Below are 26,667 nucleotides of genomic sequence, written 5' to 3' on the forward strand. Positions count from 1 at the left end.
TCAGCAGGCAGACCCACTTGCCCTCTTTTTTTTTATGGGAGAAGACTTTGTCCTGGACAATTTATTCACCAGCCCAGGCCACCCAGCTGACGCACAGCTGGGATTTCAACTCAGATGTGGGGCTGGAGGTGGCTCAGCAGTTAAGGTACTTGCTGCAGAGCCTACGGACCCAGGTTCAATCCCCCAGGACCCACGTAAGCCACATGCACAAGGTGGCACACGTGTCCGGTGTTTGTTTGCAGTGGCTGGAGGCCCTGGTGTGCCCCTTCTCTGCCCACCCCCTCAAATAAATAAGTAATATATTTAAACTCAGACGTGCCTGAGTCCGAAGCCACAATCCCCATGTGTTTGCCAGTGGCTTCTGGCTGAGCCTAGAGCATTTCAATGGCTGGGTGCCCACACCCTTTCCTGCCCGGCCTGGCAGACTCCTGAATCAATTCCAGTCAGGTTGCGTTCTCCCTTCCAAGCCCAGGAAGTCCTACACGCCATCTGTCCCTCCTCCACCCATCCTGTCTCACCTTGCCGTGGAGTAGGGGAGAAGAGGAGGAAGGACGAGGCAAGCCCAGGCATGGGGCTGGGGCTGTCCCCTTACTGACTGATGGACATGCTCTCGGCCCCTTGGCCCTCTCCAGCCTCCCTGGCCCTGCCAAACACTACAGGAAACTGCTAACCTCCAGACAATGCCTAGCACCACGCTCACTTCCACAAATACAAGGCGCGCAGGGTGGGGTGGAGGGGGCAGACAGAAGGGGGGGGGGGCGCTGAAGCAGCACCAACCCCTCCCCCCTGTTCCTATCCTCAACACCTAGTGTCTCTGGATCGAACCTCCGCTTTCCACCTGCTCTCAAAATAGTGCCGCCTGCCTCCCCAGTTCCCCTGGCAACAAGCTTCTGGATTGGGTATTTTGTCAGGTCTAGAGAGGAATCTAGATTGGGGTTCCCTCTTCACCCTCCTAGATTTACACCAAACACTGAAGAAGTAGGAAGGCAGGTCTCAGTGGCTCTTTTCCGCGGGGTCCCTGTCCCCAGTTCTATAGGGATTTGGAGGCTCGAGGCTTGGTTGAGGTGAGGGTCCCAACAACCCCATCCTGGTCTAATTAGAGGGAGACCGAGGGGAGGCCGGCTGAGCTGACCCTGTCTACACCGGGAGGCAGGAATTCCTGGCGATCCCGCTTGAGTCAAGGTGAGAGTTTGGAGCCCGGGCTCCCATCACACACATGTATTTCTTTTTTCAGGGGCTAATCAGACTAGAGCTTCAAGATACAGACAGAGGGCCTAACCTCATCCTGTCCTCAGAACCCCCCCCCCCCCCACCAAACAGGCGACACACAGGAGAATCTGGAATCCAAATGTCCAGTGCTTCCCGGGAAGACAGGCAGAACCAGCTGCGGCCGGCGGCTCCCCCCCCCCACTCCACCCGCCCACTCAGGCCCACAGGGTCTCCAGGCAACTCCCTTAACTCTCTCAGCAGCTGTACAGGGAGTAAGAGGGACACCCCGCAGGTGACAGCTGCATGGAGGGCCCTCCCAGCCTCCCCTCACCCATGCCCCCAGGCAACCCGCTAATATGCCACATTCCAGCAGTCACCATCCTGCGTGAGGAGGGGACCAGACACGTGCACTGGCACGGGGGTGGGGGGCAGAAAGGACGGGTGGAAGGACTAAGGGAGGGTGGCATGGCAGTCCGAGTGGCCCTCGGAGGGCAAGCAGCTTACTCGGGCAGATGAGCGCCTCCTTGGCTGTGATGCTCTTGTTGCAGGCATAGCACATGGTCATGCCGGAAACTGAGATGGTGGTGAAGAGGTGCCCGTTGGTATAGCGGGCATCCTTGGCTTCCTTCATCTTCTCCTTCTCCCGGGCCTGCAGAAGGGATGAGAAAAGACAGAAGCAACGCTAGGTGCCTGCAGTCCGGAGTGACAAGCTGAGGCGGAGGAGAAACGTCTGCCTGCACAGGCTCAGAGACAGCCATTCCCACTGCACGGCCGGCCCACAAGTGTCAAGAGGTGGCTGTCCAGGTGTGATCAGGCCCTGGGACAGTCGCCCCCCCCCCCCACCGAGGGCTCCGGGTGGGGGGGCCCTGACCCACCTGGCCCCGGCGGCTAGGTTGCCTCCGGTTGCCACTCATCTTGCCTAGCTCTGGATCTGCGCGTCCTCACTCCACCTCCAAGCCCTAGCTCTGCTCGCCCCCGGGCTGCGGTACGTTCTCAGTGCTGGGGGGGAGATGCGCGGGGTTGGGGGGGGGGGAGAGGGAGAGGAGGGGAGAGCAGGCGAAACAGAGGGTGCCAGCTCACTAGCGTTTCCAATCTATGGGGTGTTAGCTCCTCTCATAACCATGACAACCGTGTTGGAGCTGCTGTCTCTGTGGCAGCTCTTGGGGGGGGACGGGACGGACATACGCCATGCAGGGATAGGAGGGCAGGACATCCCCTTATTAGATTGGCTAGAAAGGCGGAATGCCTCCACAGCCACTCCAACCCCCCAAGTTAAAACCCCAAACTTTTAGCTCTTCTAACTCCCACTCAAGCCAAGCCCCTGGAGACCTCTCCCTGGAGGCTCTGTGACCAACACAGATCCCCAGATTGTGTGTGTGTGGCGGGGGGAGTTGCAGATTTTGGCCTCAGCTCACTCCTCTTCTCTGGGACGTCTAAGGAAGGAAATCAGCTAGCCAGCTTGGCTGGCCCAGAAGAAAAATGTCCCCTGCAATTCAACTTTTTTTGTTGTTGTATGTTTTTTTGGAGGTAGGGTTTCACTCTAGCCCAGGCTGGCCTAGAATTCACTATGGAGTCTCAGGGTGGCCTTGAACTCATGGCGATCCTCCTACCTCTGCCTCCTGAGTGCTGGGATTAAAGGCCTGCACTGCCACGCCCAGCTGCAACTGACCCTTTCCGACACTCAAGCTGTCCTTCCCGGACAAACCCTCAGAGTGCCCTCAACAGCTCCTCACCCAAGTGGTCTTCCTATCTCAATCAATGCCTGCTGACATCTAACCTCCAGCTCTTCAAAGCTGAGGCACACAGCGTTGCGTCCCCTCTTGCACACCGCGTTGCGTCCCCTCTTGCACACCCCTATAGGCCTTCTCCTTCTAGGCTTCCCCCCCACTTCTTGTAGCCTCTGCAAGTCAAGCCATTCTCCTTGCCTCTTTTCTGTCCCTCTTCAAGTCTTTGAACGTCCCCAAAAGCCCAAGAAGGTGAAAAGACAAGGGCTGGAGGAAGGGCTTAGTGGTTAAGGCAACTGTCTGCAAGGCCAAAGGACCCAGGTTCAATTCCCCAGTAAGCCACATGAACAAGGTGGTGCATGCATCTGGAGTTCATTTGCAGTGGCTGGAGGCCTTGGTGCCCTCCTCAACTCAAATAAATAAATAAAATATTAAAAGTAAAAGGCTGAGCCTGGTGCGTGGTGGCACACGCCTTTAATCCCAGCATTGGGGAGGCAGAGGTAGGAGAATCGCTGTGAGTTCAAAGCCACCCTGAGACTACATAGAAAATTTCAGGTCAGCCTGGGCTAGAGGGAGACCCTACCTCGAAAAACAAAAATAAATAACTACAAAATACATATAAAAGGCTGGATGTAGTGTACTCAAGAGGCAGAGATAAAAGGATCACTGTGAGGTTGAGGCCAGCCAAGGACTACAGAGACGCTACTTTGCAAAAAAAAAAGATGTTGAGTGACTGAGAAAGACAACCAGCGCCTACCCTGACCCCACAAACACACCCATGCACATACCCATACATACACATATACATTTATCCTCACGCACAGACTTCAAGGTTATACCTGGCTACAGTGAGTCTGAAATGAAGTTGATGAGACCCTGCCTCAAAAAAAAAAAAAAAAAAAAAAAGGGTGGCTGGCTGTGGTGGTGCACGCCTTTAATCCCAGCACTCGGGAGGCAGAGGTAGGAGGATTGCCGTGAGTTCGAGGCCAGCCTAAGACTCCATAGTGAATTTCAGGTCAGCCTGGGCTACAGTGAGCCCCTACCTCAAAAACCTATGCCTCTCCCCACCCCCGTCCAAAAAAAAAAAAAAACCCTAAAATGGTCAAAAGAGAATGACATAGTTCTTCCCACTTGTTCTAAGATCTTCCTTAGTTGTTACCTAAGGTGTGGACTTCTCCCTACCCCCCCACTCTTAGAGGACCACGCAGAACTAGAAACTGACCATCCCCTTCAAGGTGCCCTTGCCTCCAAAGTTCGAGAGCACCCTGAGGATGCCCGGGGCCCCGGGACTGAGAAATACAGCTGAGTGGGCAGTCCTCGGCCTGAGGAGCAGAGCCTGGCCTGCAGCTGGCCAGAGTGCCTGGCACACTTGCAGGCAGGGTGGGAATGGAGCCAGGGCTCAGGCAGAGAAGAAAAAGAGAAGTGTGCAAGCTCTGAGTCAATAGCTCCAGGGCCACAGGGCACTGGGCTGCAGTGCCCTGGGGTGTCCTGGTGATTAAAGTCCTTCTCTCCTGGCCCTCCTCAACTGGGGAGGCCTGAGGATGTACAGACACCAGAGGTCTAAAGATCATTCCATGATCTTCCTCCCCTCATGTTCCCTTCTCTCTCCCTCTCTCTCTCTCTCTCTATCATTCTCTCTCTCTCTCTCTATCATTCTCTCTCTCTCTCTGTGGTTCTTGCTGACCTGGAACTCACTGTGTAGCTAGCTCCGGGCTGGCCTCGAACTCTCGGGAGCGCCTCCTCCCTCAGCCTGCAGAGGGCTGGGAGAGCAGACATGTGCTGAGAGGTCCAGGCCAGCTTCTCCTTTCCACCCAGTCTCCTCGCTTCTCCCCACGTCCTCCCTTTTGGGCCCAGGCACTCCCTCCTCTGCACTGCCACCTCTGCCTTCCTTTTCTCAGCTAGCCTTGCTTCTCCTCCTCCTCCACTACATGTGGCCTCCCTTCCCTCCCTTAGACCCCTTCCCCCAACTCAGACTCCAGCCTCTGACATAGGAGCCTCTTTTCTTTCTCACTGGTTACCGCTCAGCTGAATGACTAGAAGTCTCCCGTTTTGGCCTAATCCCCGGCCATCTTCCAAGAAGGTGCGGCTCCTTAACCAACAATGTTTGTAGATCAGTCATCTCAAGTTCACCTTGCGGAATCTCACAGGCCAAGTCTACACCATCAGCCATCACACCACAGACTCTCTCTCTCTGCCCACACAAGCCTTCTTGTACACAAGTTGAAAGGATGAGTGTTTACAATTGAATTAAAAGCAAACAAGCGGGGCTGGGGAGATGACTTAGCTTGCCTACAAAGCTTAAGGAGCTTGGTTCGATTCCCCAGGACCCACGTTAGCCTGATGCACAAGGCGGCACATGCATCTAGAATTCCTTTGCAGTGGCCAGAGGCCCTTGTGCGCCCATTCCCTCCCTCTCCCTTTCTCTCTCTTATCCACTCTATGGCTGCCACAAGCCCCCTTTCTGCATGGCTCTCTGTACTCACCTGCCTGGACAGTTCTGACGGAAGAGAGAGGACTGGAGACCGAGAAGGGGGCTATGGTGGCCCTGCCCCTCTCGGCACCAATGTTCTCCACAGCTCAGGCACTCTGGGCCCTGACACTCACCCTGGGTGGGTCGGGCCCCCGCTCAAGGTGGGCCAGCAGCAGCGGGCAGCAGCCACAGCAGCCGCAGCAGCACATCCCGGCTCAGGCGCAGCTCGCAGCCCCGGCACCGCCTAGCACTATTGTCTCCAGGATGGCTGGCCTGAGCCTGCCCCAGGGCTCAGGCTGCTAGGGATGGACTGACACCGGGTCCCCGGCGCCTGTCTCAGTGGGCTGGTTTGGTTCACTCCACCACATACGCACCACCAAGCACTACAACTATCTACCTCCACGTCCCAATCTGTCCCTCAGGAGACCTGTCTGTCACAGGCAGGGGTGGTAGGTAGCACAAAGCCTACTTAGGAGCAATCTGGGATGCTGCGGCAAGAAGATGGCACATTCAAAGTTAACACGAACATCTTAGTGAGACTATCTCAAAATAAAACCTTTTTGTTGTTGTTGTTGTGTTTTCAAGGTAGGGTCTCACTCTAGTTCAGGCTGACCTGGAATTCACTATGTAGTCTCAGGGGGGCCTCAAACGCTCAGTGATCCTCCTACCTCTGCTGAGATTAAAGGCATGCACCACCACTCCCGGCTCTTTTTCTGGAAGGCTTTAAAACTTTAAAAATAATAATAATAATAATACTCATAGGCACACCAGGGCCTTCATCCATTGCAAATAACTTCCAGATGTATGTGCCATTACGTGCATCTGCATTATGTACGTATTGGAGAATCGAACCTGGGTCGTTAGGCTTTGCAGCCAAGCAATTTAACTGCTAAGCCATCGCCCCAGCCTTCAAAATAAAACCTGTAAAAGGGCAGGTTATGCTGCTCAGTGGTCAAGTGTATAGCACGCATGAAGCATTGGGTTCAATCCCAGTACAACAGGGAGAGAAACAACGGCCCATGCCGGTACTCAGGACCCTTCCTGCTGGGCCCAGTGTCTACTGTCCAGTACTGGATGTCTTCCTGCCTCTTTCTTACAAAACTCCCTAAGGAGTCATCCTTGCTCACTGCTGTTATCCAAGCCAGTGCAACATCACAGATTAAGTGAACACAGGGCTGGGAAGATAGATGGCTTAGCAGTTAAGGTGACTGCCTGCAAAGCCAAAGGACCCCAGTTCAATTCCCCAGGACCCACATAAACCAGATGCACAAGGGGGCGCACACATCTGGAGTTCATTTACAGCGGCTAGAGGCCCTAGCACACCCATTCTCTCTACATCTTTCTTTCTCTGTCTCTCAAACAAATAATAAACAAATAATATTTTTAAGTGAGCACACACAGACCTTGGGCTCAATCGCCAGCAATGCAAAAAAAAAAAAAACAAAAAAAAAGAGCACGTGCCTACAATCCAAGGACGTGGGGGGTCAAGACAAGAGGATCAGGAGTTCAAGGCAGCCTGGGCTTTAAGAGACTACAAGGCCCTGATTTCAAAAGGGCAGGGAGGAGGGAGCCTCGGGAGACGGCTCAGCAGGTAAGAGCACGTGACAAGAAAGCGTGAGGATCTAAGATCCTCCGTGACCCCAGTCCTGTGGGAGCAGACTAGAGAACTGCTGGGAGCCGGGTGTGGCGGCACATGCCTTTCAGCCCAAGAGATAGGAGGATCACCATGAGTTCGAGGCCGCCCTGAGACTACGCAGTGAATGCCAGGTCAGCCTGTGCTAGAGTGAGACCCTACCTTGAAAAAAATAGAAAAAAGAGAGAGAGATTGAGAGTTGCTGGGGCTCATGAAAAGAGTAGCTCAGTCTCGAGGGAGTGTGTGTGTAAGTAATGGGGGACACCCGATATCCTCCTCTGGTCTCCACCTGTGTGCACACAGGACACACATGTGCACACTCCCCACGTACCACACATGACAAATAAACACAACCAGCACACCACCTTGAACACAGCAGGCACCCAAAACTTTCTTTTTTAATTTAAAAAAAAATTTTTTTTGAGGTAGGATTTCACTTTGGCTCAAGCTGACCTGGAACTCACTATGTAGTCTTCAGGTGGCCTTAAGCTCACAGCGGTCCTCCAACCTCAGGCTCCCAAATGCTGAGATTAAAGGCGTGTGCCACCACACCCAGCCCCACTTATTTATTGGGGGGGGAGGGAGGGAGCGAGGGAGACAGGAAGGGAGGGAGGGAATGGGTGCACCAGGGCCTCCGGGCACTGCAAACTCCCAGAAGCATGCACCACCTTCTGCATCTGGCTTACGTGGGTCCTGGGGAATTGGACCTCGGTCCTTAAGTTTCACAGGCAAGCACTTTAACTACTAATCCATCTCTCCAGCCCCTAACACATTTTTAGAAATGAAAGGAATGAGGGAGCAAAACAGAGACATAAGGTCTTGGTAACACCCCTGCTCAGGGGCCCCTTTTGCCCCCCACTCCCTACCAGAGCCTCAGAGTTGTCAGCCTTCTCTGTCTCTCCTTTCCCTCTTTGTTTTTTTGAGGTAGGGTCTTGCTCTAGCCCAGGCTGGCCTATGGAGTCTCAGGGTAGCCTTGAACTCTCTGCGATCCTCCTACCTCTGCCTCCTGAGTGCAGGGATCGCGCCCGGCTCCTCTCCCTCTTAAAGCTCTCCCACTCTCTCTGCTACTTCATCCGACCTGACACCAGGAGGGTCACATGAACCCAAACCTTCCTTCCACGGTCACACCAGATCTTGTTAGGGGGCCTGGAACCGACTGCTGAGAAGCTGAAAGGTCTCCCTCAGTCCTCTCCATCTGGCTTCCTGGGCTGGCACGCAGAAATGACATGCGTAAGGACACGCCTGACCTGGACTCTGGCTTCCAAGGGCGCTACAGGGCCTGGCAGAACCACCCAGAGCCAGAGCGTCGCTTACATGGCCTCAGCTCTCAGTGCCCTTGTCTTTCAGGGCCTTGTCTGCCCATCAAGGAAGTCTACACCCAGGCCTCTGGGCAGGTCCCAAGGTACCAAAACATCACCTCAGCTCACGACCTGAAGCAGCCTCTTTCCCAAGACCTCTGTGCAGACCCTGGGGTCTTGAAGAGACCCAGAGGCCTGTGGCTCAGTTGTGGACACTGCAGATGAGGGTCACTGGCTATGAAGGGTGGCTGTGGCTTTAGTGACAGAGTACCTAGTAGACATAAGACTTTTTTTTTTTTGGGGGGGGTCCTTTGTGCTTTTGTTTCTTTAAGACAGGGTCTCACTCTAGCCCAGGCTGACCTGGAAGTCAAGGCAGTTCTCTTACTTCAGAAGTCTCCTGAGAGCTGGGATTGCGGGCAATCCTCATATTTCAGCGCTCCAGCGCTGGTCCTAACAGCGCGTCAGAACACACCAGGCTCAGGCCTGGTTCTCAGTGTGACCACCGCGGGGGAAAGATACCGGACTAGGAAATGGACAGGGGAAGGGCTCCTCACCGTGGGACCAAGGAGAAGGACTTGGAATGGCCCCTGCCAGGCCTTGCTCCTTCAGGGATGGGATGAAGACAGAAGGAAGGCCAAAGGGAACCGCTCACGCCAAGCACAGAGACAACAGGAAGACATCCCTGAACGCGCAGGGGCTCTTAATGCTCACAGCAGGGAGACGAATGAGACGCTGGGCAGTGAGGATGCACCATGGTGAAGCGGGACAGAGGCACCAAATCAGGCTAGGAACACCGACACCCAGGGACCTTGGACCCCAGCCTGCCTCCCCACCATGCCACACCTGCTGAGCCAGGAGAAAAAAAAAATGGCAGAGAAAGGAAGAGAGGGCCCGATGCAAACAGACACGCAAACAGACGGGCGTTTGTGCAAGTGAACAATAGCCGTGCCAGGACTCCCTGCCCTCCTGGCACAGGGCAGGCCCGTTGAGTTGGGAAGGGGCAGCTGTTGCCTGAAGCCCTTCCCTCCCCCTCCCTCTCCCCCAAGGAGACCCAAACAACCCAGAAGAGTCCAGCCAGCTCCTCTCAGCCTTTCTCTCTCTTTAAATATACTTTATGTATTTATTTGAGAGAGAAAGAGAAAGAGAGAGAGGGAGAGGGAGAGAATGGGTGTGCCACGGCCTCCAGCCACTGCAAACGAATTCCAGTGTGCCCCCCCTTGTGCATCTAGCTTACATGGGTACTGGGGAATCAAACATGGGTCCTTAGGCTTTGCAGGCAAGCGCCTCAACGGCTAATCCATCTCTCCAGCCCTCAGCCTTCTTCTCTACCAGCTCCAGAAACCTTGACCCATCCACTCACTCTGTTCCTAATACTTCAACTTGGAGGCTGAAGCTAAAAATATAACTACTTCCTCATATTCAGAAAACATGAGCTCCCTGCTCCGGTGACCACTGTCTCAAAGAGCACCCCAGGACTGCGCTTCAGTGGACAGAGCGGCTGCCCGCCCACTGTGCGTGACCTTGAGTTCAGCCTCTAGCACCACATAACTCAGGTGTGGTAGTACACTCCTATAATCTCATGTAGGCAAGGAGGAGCAGGAGTTCAAGGTCATCCTCTACTATATAGCATGTCTAATGCCAGCCTGAGACACATGATATTCTCACAAAATGAAAAAAGCATTTAGGGCCATAGACAAGCACACACAGGTAGCATGTGCACACAGCAATCATATACTCAGACTCGTTCCCCTCTAGCCCAAGGTCACAGTTCCAGAGCTAGTGGGATTAAGATCAGACCCTCCTCAGGCTCCCCCCCCCCAGATCTTTCCCTACACCCCATCCAACCCTGCAGCACGGCTTCCTCATGCCTTCAGCCCCCTTTCCCCACCCTGGTCTTACCCCCTCCCCCGCTTCTGGGTGCTTTCCTTAACCTCCGTGACCCCTAGAATCTTTCTCAATGTGTTCAAAAGTCTCAGCCTCCCCACAGGGCCCTCTCCACGGCCAGTGCTCTGGCCTCCGCTCCCCAGTTCACCAGCCCTCCTGGCCGTGCACACAAAGCCGACCACCTCTCCCGTAGTCAGAACAAAGCCGGGGCCCCTCCACCTGCCCTCCACCATATTCCAGCTCTAGGGTCCTGGAGAGCCCCCCACCCACCACCTCCCGAGCCACTGCTGGACCTCTGGTCCCTGTGAGGCAGGCAAGGGCAGAGCCATAGAGGTCAGAGCTCAGGAAAGAAGGGAAGGATGCGCAGGGGCGTGAAGAGGGAGAGGGAGGCTTCGGGCTGGGGCATGAGGAGGTAGGATGGGGGGGGGGGGTGGAGGCCTGACAGCCTGGGAGAGCAGAGACAGAGTGAAGAGGAAAGGGAAGCCTGGAGGTGCAGAGAAAGCTTCTGAGGGAGGGAAGGAGAAGTGGGGAGGCTATACTTAAATTCCTCCTCCGGTGGGGTGGTTCTCAGTCAGGCAGGAGTCCAGGAATGGAGCGGCGGACTGGGCCCCGACCCATCCCCCCCGCAGGTACCAGGGCAGACCATGCTCCTCAAATAATCTCATTTCCAGCGGGGCCCCCTCTCCTTCCCACTACAGTATAAAAAGAAAGGAGACAGCTGGTGCGCTTGGGGGAGGGGGGGAGAGGGGAATCTAGGGTTTGTTGGCCAAGAACCAACTCCCCCCTTCCGTAACCACAGCTTTCCGGAGGTGGCCCTCCCCTTCCGACCGGCCCAAACTGACAACCGCCCTCCTCGGTGGCCTCTGGGCGCCCTCAGATCCACCCCCTCAGCCCCCCCACCCCAACCAGATCCCCAATCCCCGGTCCACAGCCAGCCCCAGGGTGGAAGAGCCTGTATGGAAAAAAGAAAAAAAGCAGGGCACAAGATCCCAGGTATCTGGACTTTCAGCTCCCCCATTGGTGGAAAAAAAAAAAAGAACCAGAGAACCTTTCCCTAAACGCCCCCACAGGTATGCTCCCCAGTTCCCCATGGCTTTCCCTTTTGGGGGTGGAACCAAATTTCCATGCTTTCAAAAAAAAAAAAAAAAAAGAGGCCTCTCCCGCCCCCCTTGGCTCTACTCCAGGGTCTCTGCTCAAACGGTTGAAAAAATAAACAGACTTTGGGAGCTGGGGCCTGGCCTGGCCCAGGGCTGTGAAGGGCCAGTCTGCCACTTCGCCGTTCCACCCTTGCAGCCACCTCACCCAAGAGCTACTCCAGAACCAGTGCGCCCTGGGCCAGCGGACCCCAACCCCAACCTCCTCCCAAGAACAGCCTAGAAGCTTCCTTCCCTGCCCAGCCCCCACCCCCCGTGGTCAGTTTAGCCCAAAATCAGGTAGCTAAACCCTGGAACCAAGAAGGTGGGGGGTGGAAAATTTCCAAGCCCTGGGTGGCTTGGGGGGGGGGGCATTCCCAGGCCAGCAAAGGTGACCAGAGCGGCCCAGGGGTGGGGCCAGAGATTAAGATTAATGTCCAGAGGAGTGGGTGCCCTGAGGAAGCAAGGAACCTGTCTGAAAGCACTAGGTCCCTCCCGGCTTCGCTTATTCACATGCAAGCCCTGGTGTCATCACTTCCTGGGCGCTGGAGGTGTGGACAGGCCAAGTCATTGGAGAATGGGACTGGGTACAAAAGACAAGAGAGATAAAGGACACATGGGGGAAAACAGTGATGCGGGCTGGGTGTGTGTGTGTTCTGCACACCCCACGCTGCAGATGACAGGTGAAGGGACCCCCACCCCAAGAAGTGAACATGAACCGGAAGGGTGGGAGGGGGGTCAGTTGAAGGGTCTTGGAGAAAGGTGTCGGGGCAGACGAGGGTCGGGGACCAGCCCGGGGTCCAAGGCCCAGGGGATGGAGCGGGAGAAGGCGCTAACACAAAGGCCGCACGGCGGTCGCCCTTCACCTGAGCCAGCCCGAGGGTCCGGCGCGGGAGCCCGCCGCCCCGGAGCTCCCCCACCCCGGCCTCGGCCGCCCACCCTGGCGAGAACCCGATCGCAGCTGGAAAGTCCATTTGTGCGGCGGCGACGAGGAGCTGACTTTTTCTTTTTCTTTTTTTTTTGTCTCGGCGGGGTGGGGGTGGGGTGGGGGAGGAAGCCGGGAAACCACCCCCTCCCCTCCCCCTCCCGCCCGCCCCGAGCCGGGACAAAGGCGGAACGAGCCAGGCGGCGGCGGGGCGGGGTGGGGGGCCGCGCGGACCCCCGCGCGTGCTTGCGAGGGCGCGCGTGTGTGTGCACGTGTGCATGCGTGTGTGCATGTGTGTGTGCACGCGAGCCCGCTCCCGTCCTTACCCGAGCAACTTTCTTGCGAGGCTCCGAGCGAAGCCCGGGACCCTCTCGCTCTCCCGGGGTCCCCCTCCGGGCGCGAGCAGCGACGCGCGCGCGGGTCCCGGGCCCCCCGCCGGCCCCCCCACGGGCCCCACCCACCAGGCCGCCCGGCCGCCCCGCCGCATCCCCGTCCCGGTCCCCGTCCCCGCCGCATCCGCGTCCGCATCCCCGCCGCAGGGCCCCGGCGGGACGCGCCCGCGACACTGCCCACCTTACTCGCCAGCTCTTTGCTCCGGTCGGTGCGCGCCCGCGTCAGGGATTCGATCCGAGACATAATCCGACGGCGGCGCCCCCTTCCCCGGGGAGGACGCGGCGCGGACCCGGGGACGGCGGGGCAGGCAGCGAGGGAGGGGTCCGGCCCGCACGCGTCGTCTCGGGGACAGGAAGTGTGCGATCCCCCCTCGCCCGCCCGTCCTCCCGCCCGGCACCCGGCGCCAGTTCCTCAAACCCTGTCTCCTCCCCCCGCCGGGGCTCAGGAAGGGGGAGGCGGAGCGGAGCGCGGCCCGGGGACGGAGGGCGGGGGGCGGGCGCACCGGACGGGACGCCGCCGGCCCCGGGGCGGCCGTGCCCACCTCCCCGCCGGCCCCCCGGGGAGCTCCGCGGACCGGCTGCCGTGTGGCCCCGCAGGCCGGCCTCCGCTCACACTGCCCAGTCCGCGCGCGGACCGGCCGCCCGGCTCTGCCTGGGTGCCCGCTCGACACCCCCCACCCGACCTTCTTTTATTTATTTTAACTTTAAAAGACCTGCAGGGCCTGAGGATGTTCCGTCCCAGAACCTGGTCCTTCCCGGACCCTAAGGGTTCATCCGGCAGGCCAGACTAGGTAAGACCCCCTTTTATGATGGGGGCGGGCCAATGGGCGAGGGAAAAACCAGAGAACTAGATGCTATGCCTCTGGTAGACCTGAAGGAGAGGACTGACTCCCCAAAGTCTTAACCGAGGGGAGAGAATTCTCTGATCACACACACTCCCGGCCACCCTCCTCAGCTACACCTCCGCCAGCTACTTTGGGGGGTGAAGGTGGGAATTCTACCGCTTTCCTGATGCTAAGAAGTTCTGTCATGTCTGCTGATACCAGTCCTCTGTCTGCTGCAAATTAAAATGAAAACACATGGAAAAATGTATTTTTTTTTAATTGGCTGAAGAAAGCCAGGCATGGTGGCTCGCGCCTTTAATCCCAGCACTGGGGAAGGCAGAGGTAGGAGGATTGCTGTGAGTTCGAGGCCAGCCTGAGACTACACAGTGAATTCCAGGTCTGCCTGGGCTAGAGTGAGACCCTACCTTTAAAAAAAAAAAAAGAGGGGTTGCTGAAGAGATGCCTCAGCGGTTAAGGGTGCTTGCTTACAAAGCCTGAAGGCCTAAGTTCGATTACCCAGTATGTAGACATAAGGCCAGATGAACAAAGTAGTGAATGCTTCTGGAGTTCCTTTGCAGGGGCACAAAGCCTTGGTGTGCCCATTCATTCTTATCTATCCCTTCCTTCCCTCCCTCTCTTTCTCTCTGCTTGCAAATAAAAAGTTTTTTGTTGTTTTTGTGGAGCATGGTAGTGCAGGCCTTTTAGTCCCAGCACTTGGGAGTCAGAGGTAGGAGGATCTCTGTGAACTGGAGGCCAGCCTGGAACTACAGAGTGAGTTCCAGATCAGCCTGGGCTACGGTGAGACCCTGCCTCGAAAACGACAAACAAAAAGTGGAAATAGGACTGGAAGGATGGCTTAGCAGTTAAGGCTTTTGCCTACAAAGTCAAAGGACCCAGGTTCGATTCCCCAGGATCTACGTTAGCCAGATGCACAAGGAGGAGGTGCTTCCATCTGGAGTTGGTCTGCAGTGGCTGGAGGCCCTGGCGTGCTCATATTCTCCCCCTCTCCTAAATAAATAAAAATAAAAAATATTTTTTTCAAAAATGGAAACAGAAGACTAGAAAACAGCCTGTCAGGAAGTATCTGAGTACAGCTGCTGAGAAGATTGGAGAAGCGGACTTTGATCTTTCTTTTTGTTTTGTTTTGTTCTGTTTTTTGAAGCAGTGTCTCACTCGGGTCCAGGCTGACCTGGAATTAACTATGTAGTCTCAGGGTGGCCTTGAACTCACGGCGATCCAACTACCTCTGCCTCCCGGGTGCTGGGATTACAGGTGTGTGCCGCCATGCCCAGCATGGACGCTCATCTTTCATCGAGACCCCCGGAGTGAACCTTGAGAGACCCTCCATGTTGTGAGTTACATGCTACAGGAAAAGATCCGCCGGTCTAACCACTGCTCACACCCCCTTCGTTTCCACCTCTCAGGGTCCCACACTGCTCTGTGGAAACTAGAAGCACGCGGAACCCTGGGGCAAGGCACTAGGTTTTCAGGACCCTGTCTGATTTGGACCCAAATGGTGCAGAGGAAGCAGGAAGAGGGAGGAGGCCCCACCCAGGTCTACTAGCTGCCGGCCTGCTCAGCAGCAGGACCAGGGTACAGGTTTCCAGCTCAACTCGGCACTCTTGTGGTGCCAGTTTTAGCCTCTGGCTCTATTTTGGGCTCCAGTGCCTCACCACTGCCTGAGCTGGCTGGGTTCCTCACCCCCCACCTCCCCCACAGCGCTCGCAGCGCTGCTTCCGATCTAGCTCCTTCACCTTCTGCACCCATTCTCCTGTTTAGGGTCCTTATATAGCAAAAGAGCAAGCTGTGCCCTTTGCAGGCTGGAAGAAGCAGACATGGCTTTCACAGGCAGCTTCTCGGGCCTGTGCCTGCCAGTGGAGACCTAGGGGAAGCCTCAAAACCTTCCCCCAGACCGTTTCTGGGGCGCCCACAGCTCTCACTTTCCTCCCCTCGATGGCTAGTCGAGACTGAGGAATGTACACTTTCAAACCAGCCAGAGTCCAAGCTGCCTGGCCCCGCTCCTTGGGACCCCAGAGATCTCTGTTGAGCTGGGTGGGACCTAAGCTTTTCTCCTAGGCCTGGGGAAGAGCATAAGGGCTGAGATCCAAATACAGCCTGGGTGACCAGCAAGCCCAGCACTTGAACCTCCAGCTCCTCAGGGGTCTGGTAAGTAGAGAAGCTCTACGTGAGGGCTGGAGAGATGGCTTAGCGGTTAAGGCGCTTGCCTGCAAAGCCCAAGGAACCAGGTTCAATTCCTCAGTATCCCCGTAAACCAGATGCACAAGGCGGCACATGCGTCTAGAGTTCGTTTACAGTGGCTAGATGCCCTGGTGCACCTATTCTACCTTTCTTTCTCTCTGCTTTTAAATATATATTAGGGCTGGGGAAATGGGTTAGCAGTTAAGGCATTTGCCTGCTAAGCCTAAGGACCCCAGTTTGATTCCCCAGGACCCAAGTAAGCCACATGCACAAGGGGGCACAAGTGTCTGGAGTTCCTTTGCAGTGGCTAGAGGCCCTGGTGCGCCCATTCTCTCTCTGTGTCTCTTCCTCTCTCTCTCTCAAACAAATAAATAAAAGTTACTTAGATCCTTTTAATATACATATTATATGTATTTACATATACATATGAAAACTCCATGTAAGGGCTGGAGAGATGGCTCAGCTAACAGCTGAGGTGTTTGTTTGTAAAGCCTAGTGGCCAGATTCAATTCCCCAGTAGCCATACCCTGGTAAACCCAGACACATAAAGTGCAGGCATCTAGTTTGTTTGCAATGGCAAGAGGCCCTGGCAGACCCATGGTCTGTCCCTTTCTCTCCCCCTCAAATAAATAAGTAAAACTTATTTTAAAAGCCAGCTTTGGCGGCGCATGTCTTTAATCCCAATACTCAGGAGTCAGAGGCAGGAGGATTGCTGTGAGTTCGAGGCTACCCTGAGAACAGAGTTAACTCCAGGTCAGCCTGGACTAGAGTGAGACCCATCCTCCAAAAACAGGGCTGGAGAGATGGCTTAGTGATTAAGGCATTTGCCTACAATGGCTAAGGACCTAGGTTTGAATCTCTAGAACCCATGTAAGCCAGATGCACAAGGTGGCACGTGTGTCTGGAGTTCATTTGCAGTGGCTGGAGTCTCGGATGTGTGTGCCCATTCTCTTTTTCCCTCCCTACCTGTCTCTTATAAACTTATTTAAAAAATAATAAACTGTCAGGGGCTGCAGAGATGGCTCACTGGTTAAGATGCTTGCCTGTGAACCCTAAGGACCCAGGTTCATTTCCCCAATACCCACATAAGCCAGAGCACAAGATGGTGTGTGCATCTGGAGTTCATTTATAGTGGCTGGAGGCTCTGGTGCACCCATTCTCTCTCTCTCTCCCTCTCTCTTGCAAATAAATAAATTAAAAACAGAAGCTGAGTGTGGTGGCACATGCCTTTAATCCCAGCACTTGGGAAACAGAGATAGGTGGATTGCCATGAGCTCGAGGCCACCCTGAGACTACATAGTGAATTCCAGGTCAGCCTGGGCTAGAGTGAAACCCTACCTCAAAAAAAAAAAAAAAAAAATTGAAACTAAAAACTATGTGGGCTGGAGAGATGGCGTGGTGGTTAAGGCGATTGCCTGCAAAGCCAAAGGACCCAGATTAAATTCCCCAAGACCAATATAAGCTAGATTCACAAGGTGGTGCATGCTTCTGGAGTTCATTTACAATGGCTGGAGGCCCTGGCACATCCATTCTCTCTCCCTCTCAAATAAATAAAGTATTTTGAAAAAAAAAAAAAAAACTCCACTTTTCTCTCTTTCTCTACCTCCTATTTCTCTCTCAAATAAATAAATGAAAATAAAATTTTAAAAGGACTTGGCGTGGCACCACATGCCTTTAATCCCAACACTTGGAGACAGAGGTAGGAAGATTGCCATGAGTTTGAGGCCACGCTGATACTACATAGTGAATTCCAGGTCAGCCTGAGATAGAGCAAAACCCTATAGGTGGGGGGGGAGGAATTAAAAAAGATCTAGAGAGATGGCTTAGCGATTAAGGCATTTGCATACTCCAGGACCCACATAAACCAGATACACCAGGGGGTGCATGCATCTAGAATTCATTTACAGCAGCTGGAGACCTTGGCACACCCATTCTCTCCCTCTCATTCTCTCTCCCTGCTCATTTTCTCTCTCAAATAAATAAATGGAAAAAAAAAAAAAACAACTATGTGAGGGAACCCTAACTCAAAAAAGGGGGAGCTAGAGAGATGGTTTAGTGGTTATGGCACTTGCCAGCAAAGCCTAATGACCCAGGTTCAATTCTGCAGTACCCATGTAAATCCAGATGTACAAGGTGGCACATTCATGTGGTGGCTGAAGGTCCTAGCAGACCTATTCTGTTTGTCTGTCTCTCTTCTGTCTTCTTCTCTCTCTGCCCATAAAGAAATAAAACTGCTCGGGTGTGGTGGTGCACGCCTTTAATCCCAGCACTCAGGAGGCAGAGGTAGGAGGATCGCCGTGAGTTCAAGGCTACCCTGAGACTACAGAGTGAATTCCAGGTCAGCCTGACCTAAAGTGAGACCCTACCTTCGAAAAAACAAACAAAAAAACCTGGGCTGAAGGGATGCCCTAGCAGTTAAGGCGTTTGCCTGCAAAGCCAAAGGACCCAAGTTCAAGTCCCCAGGACCCAGGTTAGCCAGATGCACAAGGGGGCTCAAATGTCTGGAGTTCCTTTGCAGTGGCTAGAGGACCTGGCACACCCATTCTGTCTCCCTCCCTCCCTCCCTCCCTCCCTCCCTCTTTCTATGTCAAATAAATTAATTAAAATAAAACTATGTGAAAAAAAATAAAAATAAATAAATAAATAAAACTATGTGAGCTGTGAACTCAAGGGCAGCCTGGAGCTAAGAGTAACTTCCAAGTCAGCCTGGGCTAGAGTGAGACCCTGCGTCCAAAAAAAAACAAAACCCTCTGGCCAGGTGTGTTGTCAAGCACCTTTAACCCCAGCACTCAGGAGGCAGGGTTGGGAAGCTCCTGTGAGCTCCTGGTCAGCCTGGGACTACAGAGTGAATTCCAGGTCAGCCTGAGCTAGAGAGAGACTTTACCTCAAAACACACACACACACACACACACACACACCCCTCTTCTTTCCTGCCTCCCCCATCCTCCAGCCTGCTTTTCATCCCACCTGTTGTTACCTGCCCCTCATTCTATGCGGTCAGACAACCAGACCTTGAGAACCATCTGCACTGAGTGAGCTAAACCTTTACCTTGACTCAGTTTTTATTTTCTTCATCCTCTGGAACACTTCCTTTTCCTGGGGGAGGGGGTTCCCTTTCTCCCCATACCTCTTCTTCATTCCAGCCCCAGCGTACTACCCTGTGATCTCTTCCAGATTTTACATATATACAACCAAAGACTCTTCCAGAATCTAAAAGTAGCCACTGCCTTCTTTAGCCCATTGAAAGCATATCTCAGGCCGGGGAGACCCCTCAGCAGCTAAAGGTGCCTGCTGGCCTCGGTTCAGCGCTGCACCGCCCACGGAAAACCAGATGCACAAGAGTGGCCCAGGCATCTGGTATTCATTTGTAGTGACAAGAGACTCTGGCACACCCCTACACACACGCAAGTAAATACAAATATTTAAAAATAAATACATATGGGGTTGGAGAGGTAGCTGAGTGGTTAAAGGTGCTTGCTTGTAACGCTTGAAGGTCCCAGGTTTAATTCCCCAGCACCCATGTAAAGCCAGATGCAAAAAGTGGCGCGTGTGTCTGGAATTCATTTACAGTGGCAGGAGGCCCTGGCATGTGCATGCGCGCTCTCTCTCTCTTAAATAAATAAACGCTTAAAATAATAATAATAAGCCAGGCATGGAGGCACACACCTTTAATCCCAGCAGTTGGGAGGCACAGGTAGGAGCAAGGCTGAGTTCAAGGCCACCCTGAGACTACATAGTGAATTCCAGGTCAGCCTAGGTTAGAGTAAGACCCTACCTCGAAAAAACAAAATAAATAAGTACAATTAAAAAAAAAAAAAACAGGGGCTGGAGAGATGGCTTAGCGGTTAAGCGCTTGCCTGTGAAGCCTAAGGACCCCGGTTCGAGGCTTGATTCCCCAGGACCCGCGTTAGCCAGGCACACATCTGGAGTTCATTTGCAGTGGCTGGAGGCCCTGGCACGCCCATTCTCTCTCTCGTTCTCTCTGTGTCTGTCGCTTTCAAATAAATAAATAAAAATAAACAAAAAACTTTAAAAAAACTTAAAAAAAAAAACAGGCATGGTGGCACACACCTTTAATCCCAGCACTCAGGAGGCAGAGGTAGAATGATCACCATGAATTCAAGGCCACCCTGAGATTATTCCAGGTCAGCCTGAGCTACAATAAGACCCTATGTATATATGTCTCACTCTTTGACAGCTAGAGAGGAAGCCTTAGGAGAGGACTGGCTGTGGAAGGCGTGGCCAGTTATGGGATGGAGAGCCTCCTGCTGAGCCCCCTGTGGCTTCCACAAGTCTGCTTCTGAAATCAGCATGCCCCTTGGGCATCCTGGGAAGGGTAGTGAAGACACACCTGATCCTAATGGCCATCCAACGGGCTCCTCTAGGAAGGCTGATATGTTGGGTTTACTTAAAGAGGCCAAGGCCATGTCACATGAACCCTCCACCTGAGGATCTTGGGCAAATAACGGAGTCAGTCTTGTCTATAATGATTACTAAATTACTTATCCTTGCAGGCAGGGTAGGTGGCTCAGCTGTTAAAGGGACTTGTTTACAAAGCCTCCCCAGCCTGGGTTCAACTCCCCAGTACCCAAATACATCAAGATGCACAAAGTCGCGCGTGCACCTGGAGTTTGTCTACAGCAGCAAGCGGTCCTAGCCTGTCCTACTCTCATATAAATCCGCAAAACATAAAATCCTTCTCTGTGGCTGGAGAGATGGCCCAGTGGATAAAGCCCGGAGGCTGGATTCCCAGAACCCACACACGTGTGTACAGCCAGAAACGAGGGCTGGAGACATGGCTTAAAGGTTAAAGCACATGCCTGCAAAGGCCAAAGACCCAGGTTCAATTCCCCAGGACCCATGTAAGCCAGTTGCACAAGAGTTGGTTTGCAACAGCTAGAGGCCCTGGCACACCCATTCTCTCTCAAATAAATTTTAAAAATTAAAAAAATAAATAAATAGAAGCTGAAGGAAGAGTAGGACTGCTTATATAATGCACCCTCCCTGACACAAAATGGCCCGGATATCCATGGCCTTGCAGTGCTGGGCACTACCCACACAGGACACTCATAATAGGAGGGAAAAATGATGACATCAAAATAAAAGAGACTAGGGCTGGAGAGATGGCTTAGCCATTAAGGTGCATGCCTGTAAAGCCTAAGGACCCATGTTCAACTCCCCAAAACCCACGTAAGCCAGATGCACATGGTAGCACATGTGTCTGGAGTTCATTTGCACTGGCTGGAGGCCCTGGTGCACCCATTCTTTCCTGTCTCTCTCTCTCAAAAACAAAATATATATATTTTTAATTTTGCTAACATTTCCATTCTTATGTCCACCGGTGAAACTTCTGCTCCCTATTTCCTACCTACAGAGGCCTAACGTGAGGGAGGGTGAGTAGCCTTCAGCTTCTGGGGGTCCTGGCCTGTTCTCATCCAGCTGTTCACAGTTGGCTGCTAAGCTAAAGTGCGGAAGAAAGCAGAGAAAAGGCGATTTACTGGAACAGAGAGAGACATATGTGAGCCACTGCTAAGAGGGAGAATTGAGGAGTGTCCTGCTGGGGTGCGGGGAAAGAGAAGGGAGAAAGACCACCGAGGCGCCTGTCTCCCAGGCTGACTCCTACCTTGGTTTTGCCAGTCATGCCCCACAGGAAGCTGAAGGTACGGCGCAGGGAAGAGCCTGCCCAGGTACCCGAGTCCCCTTCCAGCTGAGTACCACTGCAAAAACAAAAGAAAGAGATGAGGGATGGGAAAGATAGCTTAATGGTTAAGGCACTTGCCTATGAAGCCTAAGGACCCAGGTTTGATTCCCCAGTGCCCACATAAGCCAGATGCACAAGGTGGCGCATGCATCTAAAGTTTGTTTGCAGTGGCTAGAAGCCTTGGTGTGGCCATTCTCTCTCTCTCCCTCTTTCTCATTATCTCTCACCCCCTTCTCAAACAAACAAATTAATATTAAAAGAAAAAAAAAGAAAGAGATGAAGGACTGGAGGGATGGCTGCTTAGCAGTTAAGGTGCTTGCCTGCAAAGCTAAAGGACCCAGATTCACTTTCCCCAAGACCCACGTAAGCCAAATGCTCAAGGTGTCTGAGTTTGTTTGCAGTGGCTGGAGGCCCTGGCACACCCATTCTCTCTCTCTCCCTCTTTTTCTGTCAAATAAATAAATAAAAATAAAATATTTAATAAATAGATAAAGAGCCAGGCTGGGTGTGCTGGTGTATGCCTTAAATCCTAGCCCTTGGGGGTAGAGGTAGTTCGAGGTCACCCTGATACTACATAGTGAATTGCAGGTCAGCCTGGACCAGAGTGAAACCCTACCTCAAAAACTGAAAATAAATAAATAAAGCCAGGTGTGGTGGTGTGTGCCTTTAATCCCAGCACTGAGACGACATACAGAGTGAATTCCAGGTCAGCCCAGGCTAGAGTGAGACCCTACCTCAAAAATCCAAAAATCAAAATAAGCTAGGCCTGGTATCGTATGCTTTTAATCCAGGCATTCAGGAGGCAGAGGTAGGCGTTCAAGGCCACCCTGTGACCACATAGTGAATTCCAGGTTAGCCTGGGCTAGAGTGAGACCCTACCTGGAAAAAAAATAAATAAATAACAGAAGAAGCTGGAGTTGGGAAAGAATATACAACCAGCATCCTAGGGAAGAGGAAGATGGGGGCCTGGGAACAATGCCCACCTCGGAGCACCTCAGGATCTGGACACTGCAGTTTTTCAGGCCCCTCCGTTTGCTAGACTCCTCCCAGCTACAAGGGGCCTCCCCCTGCCTGGCGAGTCCGGCTCAGGATGGGAGGGCCGCGCCTCTCGGAAACTGCTCCCCTCCAGGCGAGGACGGAAAGGAGCCTTCCAGGGGCATTTTCCCCTCTCAGAACAAGAGCACTGTGTAGACTTTCTACCGTTTGGGTAAAAAAAAAAAAAAAAAAAAAAAAGCCTTTCAGCCTAAAGCCAGTGAGAACCAAATTTCCTGGGATTTCATCAGCCCATCTCTGTGAGCTAATCCCCACCAGGGAGCCAGGAGGATGTGTCAGCTGGAGAATTCCGGGACCACAGAGCAGCCTGCGATCTTAAAGGGCCCGTGACTCAGCACAGACACCCCGAGTGGAGTAGGGCTCCCCCCCACATGCTCAGACGTCAGCCATGCAAGCCAAATAAACAGGTGCTGATTGTGCACGCCGATTTGATTTTCATAGTGGCCGTCCAGCCACCTCCTCCGTTCCGAGCTGTGCTCCCAGCCCTGATTCCTGCTAGGAGCTAGGATGCTCCCCGGCTCCTTGGGACGATCCCCCATTCATCTTCAGTCCCTGAGCTCACCACGGGCTCACCACGGGCTTTCCCGAGGGCTGTCGGGCCGCAGGTCGGCTGGAGGTCCCCTTATGTCGCAGACACCCAGGAGCCCTCACCCTTCCGCTCAGCGGGCTCCCTGGGGTCTGGCTGGTCCTCTGAACCTAATCCCCCACCGCACCCCGGGGGGCGACCACCCCTCGGACGGATTCTACAAAGAATCAGGTTTTGGGAAACTGAGACCTTGGGGCTATAAAATCCGCAGCTCACACCCATCACTTCTCCCACAGCTGCCTCTCGGAAGGTTTCCAAAACCCCCCAACTCACCGCTTGCTGAGGTCAGTGGCCGAAGAGGGGGACAAGCTACCTGCCAAACACACAAGAAGTGCCCAGTTAGAGCCAGACAAAGGTGCCCGCCCGGCGCGGCCTCTCCCACCGCTCCCATCCAGATCAGGCTCCCAGGCTGCGGGGCATGTGACACGGGTCCGGAGGGCGGACACCGGAGCCCAAACGGAAGGCAGGCGGGGTCAGGGCTGAGCACAGCTGAGGAACTTAGGGGTGGGGTTCTGTGCAGAAGGGGACTGAGGGGCTGGAGAGATGGCCTTGTGGTTAAGGCGCTTGCCTGCAAAACCAAAGGACCCATGTTCCACTCCCCAGTACCCAGTACCCAAGTAAGCCCGATGCACAAGGGGGCGCACGCATCTGGAGTTCATTAGCAGTGGCTGGAGGCCCTGGCACACTCATTCTCTCTTTATCTCCCTCCCTCCCCTGCCTATTTCTCACTCTCTCAAATAAATAAAGAAAAATAAAAGAAAAGAAAGAAACCTGTTGCACAGGAAGATAATTTATTAAATATTATGATCATGTAAAGTTACAGTATTCAACTCGTCTAGCAAAATATTTTTTTTGAAAAATAAACTAAATGCCTTTATATAGATATAAAAAAGGGGGGGACTGAAAGCCTGATGGTTCATTTCTGCTTCTGAGAAATGTGGAGCTGCGGTTCAGCAGTGGACTCCCCACACTGTCTTTTTTTTTTTTCCATTTCAATATTCTTTCTTTTGAAATTATTTTGCTCATTTTTATTTATTTATTTATTTGAGAGCGACAGACAGAGAGAGAGAGAGGCAGAGAGAGAGAGAGAGAATGGGCCCACCAGGGCCTCCAGCCACTGCAAACAAACTCCAGGTGCTTGCGCCCCTTTGTGCATCTGGCTAACGTCCCCACACTGTCTTGAGGGCACGATGCATAGTGATCGTTGTCCCCCACCTCTGGGAGGCTAGGAAGTCTCACTCTGGCCTCTGTCCCCTATATTGGCAGGAGTCTCAGAATGCCAACATGCTGAGTTAAGATACGTCACTTGGGGGCTGGAGAGATGGCTTAATGGTTAAGGTGCTTGCCTGCAAAGCCAAAGGACCCAAGTTTGATTCCCCAGGAACCACATAAGCCAAATGCAAGGTGGTGCATGCATTTAGAGTTCCTTTGCAATGGCTGAAGGCCCTGGCGTGCCCATTCTCTCTATCTGCCTCTTTTTCTTTCTTTCATGTATATATATTTCACTTATTTGGGGAAGAGAAAGAGAATGAGTGCATCAGGGCCTCCAGCCACTGCAAATGAACTCCAGACTTTCTCTCTCAAATAAGTTAAATTAATAAAATATTGATTTATTTGTTAAAATAAAATCTATCACTTGAATAAAGGCATTTTGGGAGCTCCAAGCGTGTGTGCTGGAGATAAGCCAGCACAGCAGGATCCGAGACAGCCCCCTCCCCTCTGAGGACGGTGGTGACACGCTGAGGGAGGGGCCTCCACAGCATCACCCCAGTTCCACTTACCACTTGGATCCGAGCAGTCCAAGAGGAAGTTGATGCCACTCATGGATACGGACTTGGACAGCATGCCGGTGGTCAGGTAGCCAGCAGACGGGTGACCAGAACTCTGACCCTAGAACCAGGTCAAGAGTGCTCACAGAAAGGCCATGCTTCACCCCCTATTCCCGTGCTGCTCCCTAGACGTCAAGTGGGGCCTTCTACCCAGAGTCACACGCTTCTCTACCACCCAAACCCAGGTTAGCCCACCGGACACTACCTCCAAAAAATAGAACAAAAACAGATGAGGATGACCTTGAACTCTCATCCGCGTGCTGGTCTGTATCTCCTGACCGCTGGGATGACAAGCATGTGTCATTACATCCAATTTCTAATTTTTATTTTTATTTTTTTTGAGGTAGGGTTTCACACTAGCCCTGGCTGAGGTCTTGAACTCATGGCGATCCTCCTACCTCTGCCTGCCAAGTATTAAAGGTGTGCGCCACCACATCTGGCTTTTGCTTTGTTTTGTTTTGTTTTGTTGAGGTAGGGTCTCACTCTGGCTAAGGCTGACCTGGATTCATTATGTAGTCTCGTGGTGGCCCAAACTCATGGCGATCCTCCTACCTCTGCCTCCCAAGTGCTGGGATTAGAGGCGTGTGCCACCATGCCTGACCACCTTTTTTTTTTTTTTTTTAATAATTTTAAATTTTGTTTTGCTTTGGGTGGCCCAATATGTTTATTAAAGGTTGCGGACAGGAGTATGGGTGAGGGATTATTTACAGGAACACAAGCAACTTACCAATGGCCACACCACTGAAGAAAATGTGTCTCCCTCCCCCAGCAACCATTAACTGCCTAGAGATTCTCAGGGAGGGGGGGGCTTGGAATTCCTTCTCCCACCCCCAGCAACTGTTAACTGTCTATAAATTCTCCTAGAGGGGCAGGGCTACACTTTCTTTTGTTTTGTTTTTTCAAGGTAGGGTCTCATTGTAGCCCATGCCAACCTAGAACTCACTCTGTAGTTCCAGGCTAGCCTCGAACTCACAGAGATCCTCTAACCTCTGCCTACCAAGTGCTGGGATTAAAGGCGTGTGCCACCACACCCAGCTTACCCATTCTTTTATTATTATTATTGTTATTTTCAAGGTAAGGTCTCACTCTAGCCCAGGCTGACCTGGAATTCACTATGTAGTCTGAGGTGGACTTGAACTTACGGCAATCCTCTTACCTCTGCCTCCCCAGTGCTGAGATTAAAGGCATGCACCACCACACCCAGGTATTGTTTGGTTTTTTTTGAAATCATCAATAAATTATTTAAATTATAAAGTTTAGCCAGGCATGGTGGTACACGCCTTTAATCCCAGCACTGGCGAGTTAGAGGTAGGAGGATCACCATAAATTGGAGGCCACTCTGAGACTACACAGTGAAATCCAGGTCAGCCTGAACTAGAGTGAGACCTTACCCCTAAAAACAAAAACAAAACAAAAAAATTATAAAGCTTTAAAAATAAAAGTATAAAGCTTTTTTTGCTTTAGCCCAGGCTGCCCTGGTTTTTACTATGTAGTCTCAGGGTAGCCTCGAACTTACGGTGATCCTCCTACCTCTGCCTCCCGAGTGCTGGGATTAAAGGTGTGTGCCACCACCCCTGGTTTATAAAGCTTTTTTAAAATTAATTAAGGGAAGTTCACTTATTTAAAGAATACAAAGTCCAAACATCTGTGGGTAAGGTCCCCAAGAACGCTTCGCTTCCCCCGGTAAAGAAGAGGACTAGAGGAAAACCTTAAGAGATTGAAACACAGGCAGGGTACGTCCAGGTCCCATGTAAGCCAGACACATAGTGAGGCAAGAACACAAGGCTGCACACGCACACAAGAGGGC

General features: G+C 53.0%; 1 protein-coding gene across 13 annotated transcripts in view; it reads right to left on the reverse strand.

Moving 5' to 3' along the window:
* The window catches only part of Arhgef2 (Rho/Rac guanine nucleotide exchange factor 2), a 54,733-nt gene that overhangs the window by 23,903 nt on the left and 4,163 nt on the right, over window positions 1-26,667 (reverse strand). For 6 of the 13 annotated variants that reach the window (XM_045138114.1, XM_045138117.1, XM_045138115.1 and 3 more), the window contains exons 3-6: window positions 24,813-24,921; window positions 23,305-23,344; window positions 21,315-21,408; window positions 1,714-1,858 (exon numbers count right to left, since the gene is read on the reverse strand). In XM_045138114.1, the coding sequence (XP_044994049.1) occupies window positions 1,714-1,858; window positions 21,315-21,408; window positions 23,305-23,344; window positions 24,813-24,876 (343 nt within the window). In that variant the 5' untranslated portion in view covers window positions 24,877-24,921. Of the gene's footprint in view, window positions 1-1,713; window positions 1,859-2,084; window positions 2,209-8,719; window positions 9,170-10,757; window positions 10,914-12,602; window positions 12,697-12,849; window positions 13,004-21,314; window positions 21,409-23,304; window positions 23,345-24,812; window positions 24,922-26,667 lie in introns of those variants that run through there. The other 7 variants (XM_004667262.2, XM_045138120.1, XM_045138118.1 and 4 more) reach the window with 6 other exon arrangements.

Source organism: Jaculus jaculus, chromosome 19, assembly GCF_020740685.1.
Source record: "Jaculus jaculus isolate mJacJac1 chromosome 19, mJacJac1.mat.Y.cur, whole genome shotgun sequence".
Lineage (NCBI taxonomy): Eukaryota > Metazoa > Chordata > Mammalia > Rodentia > Dipodidae > Jaculus > Jaculus jaculus.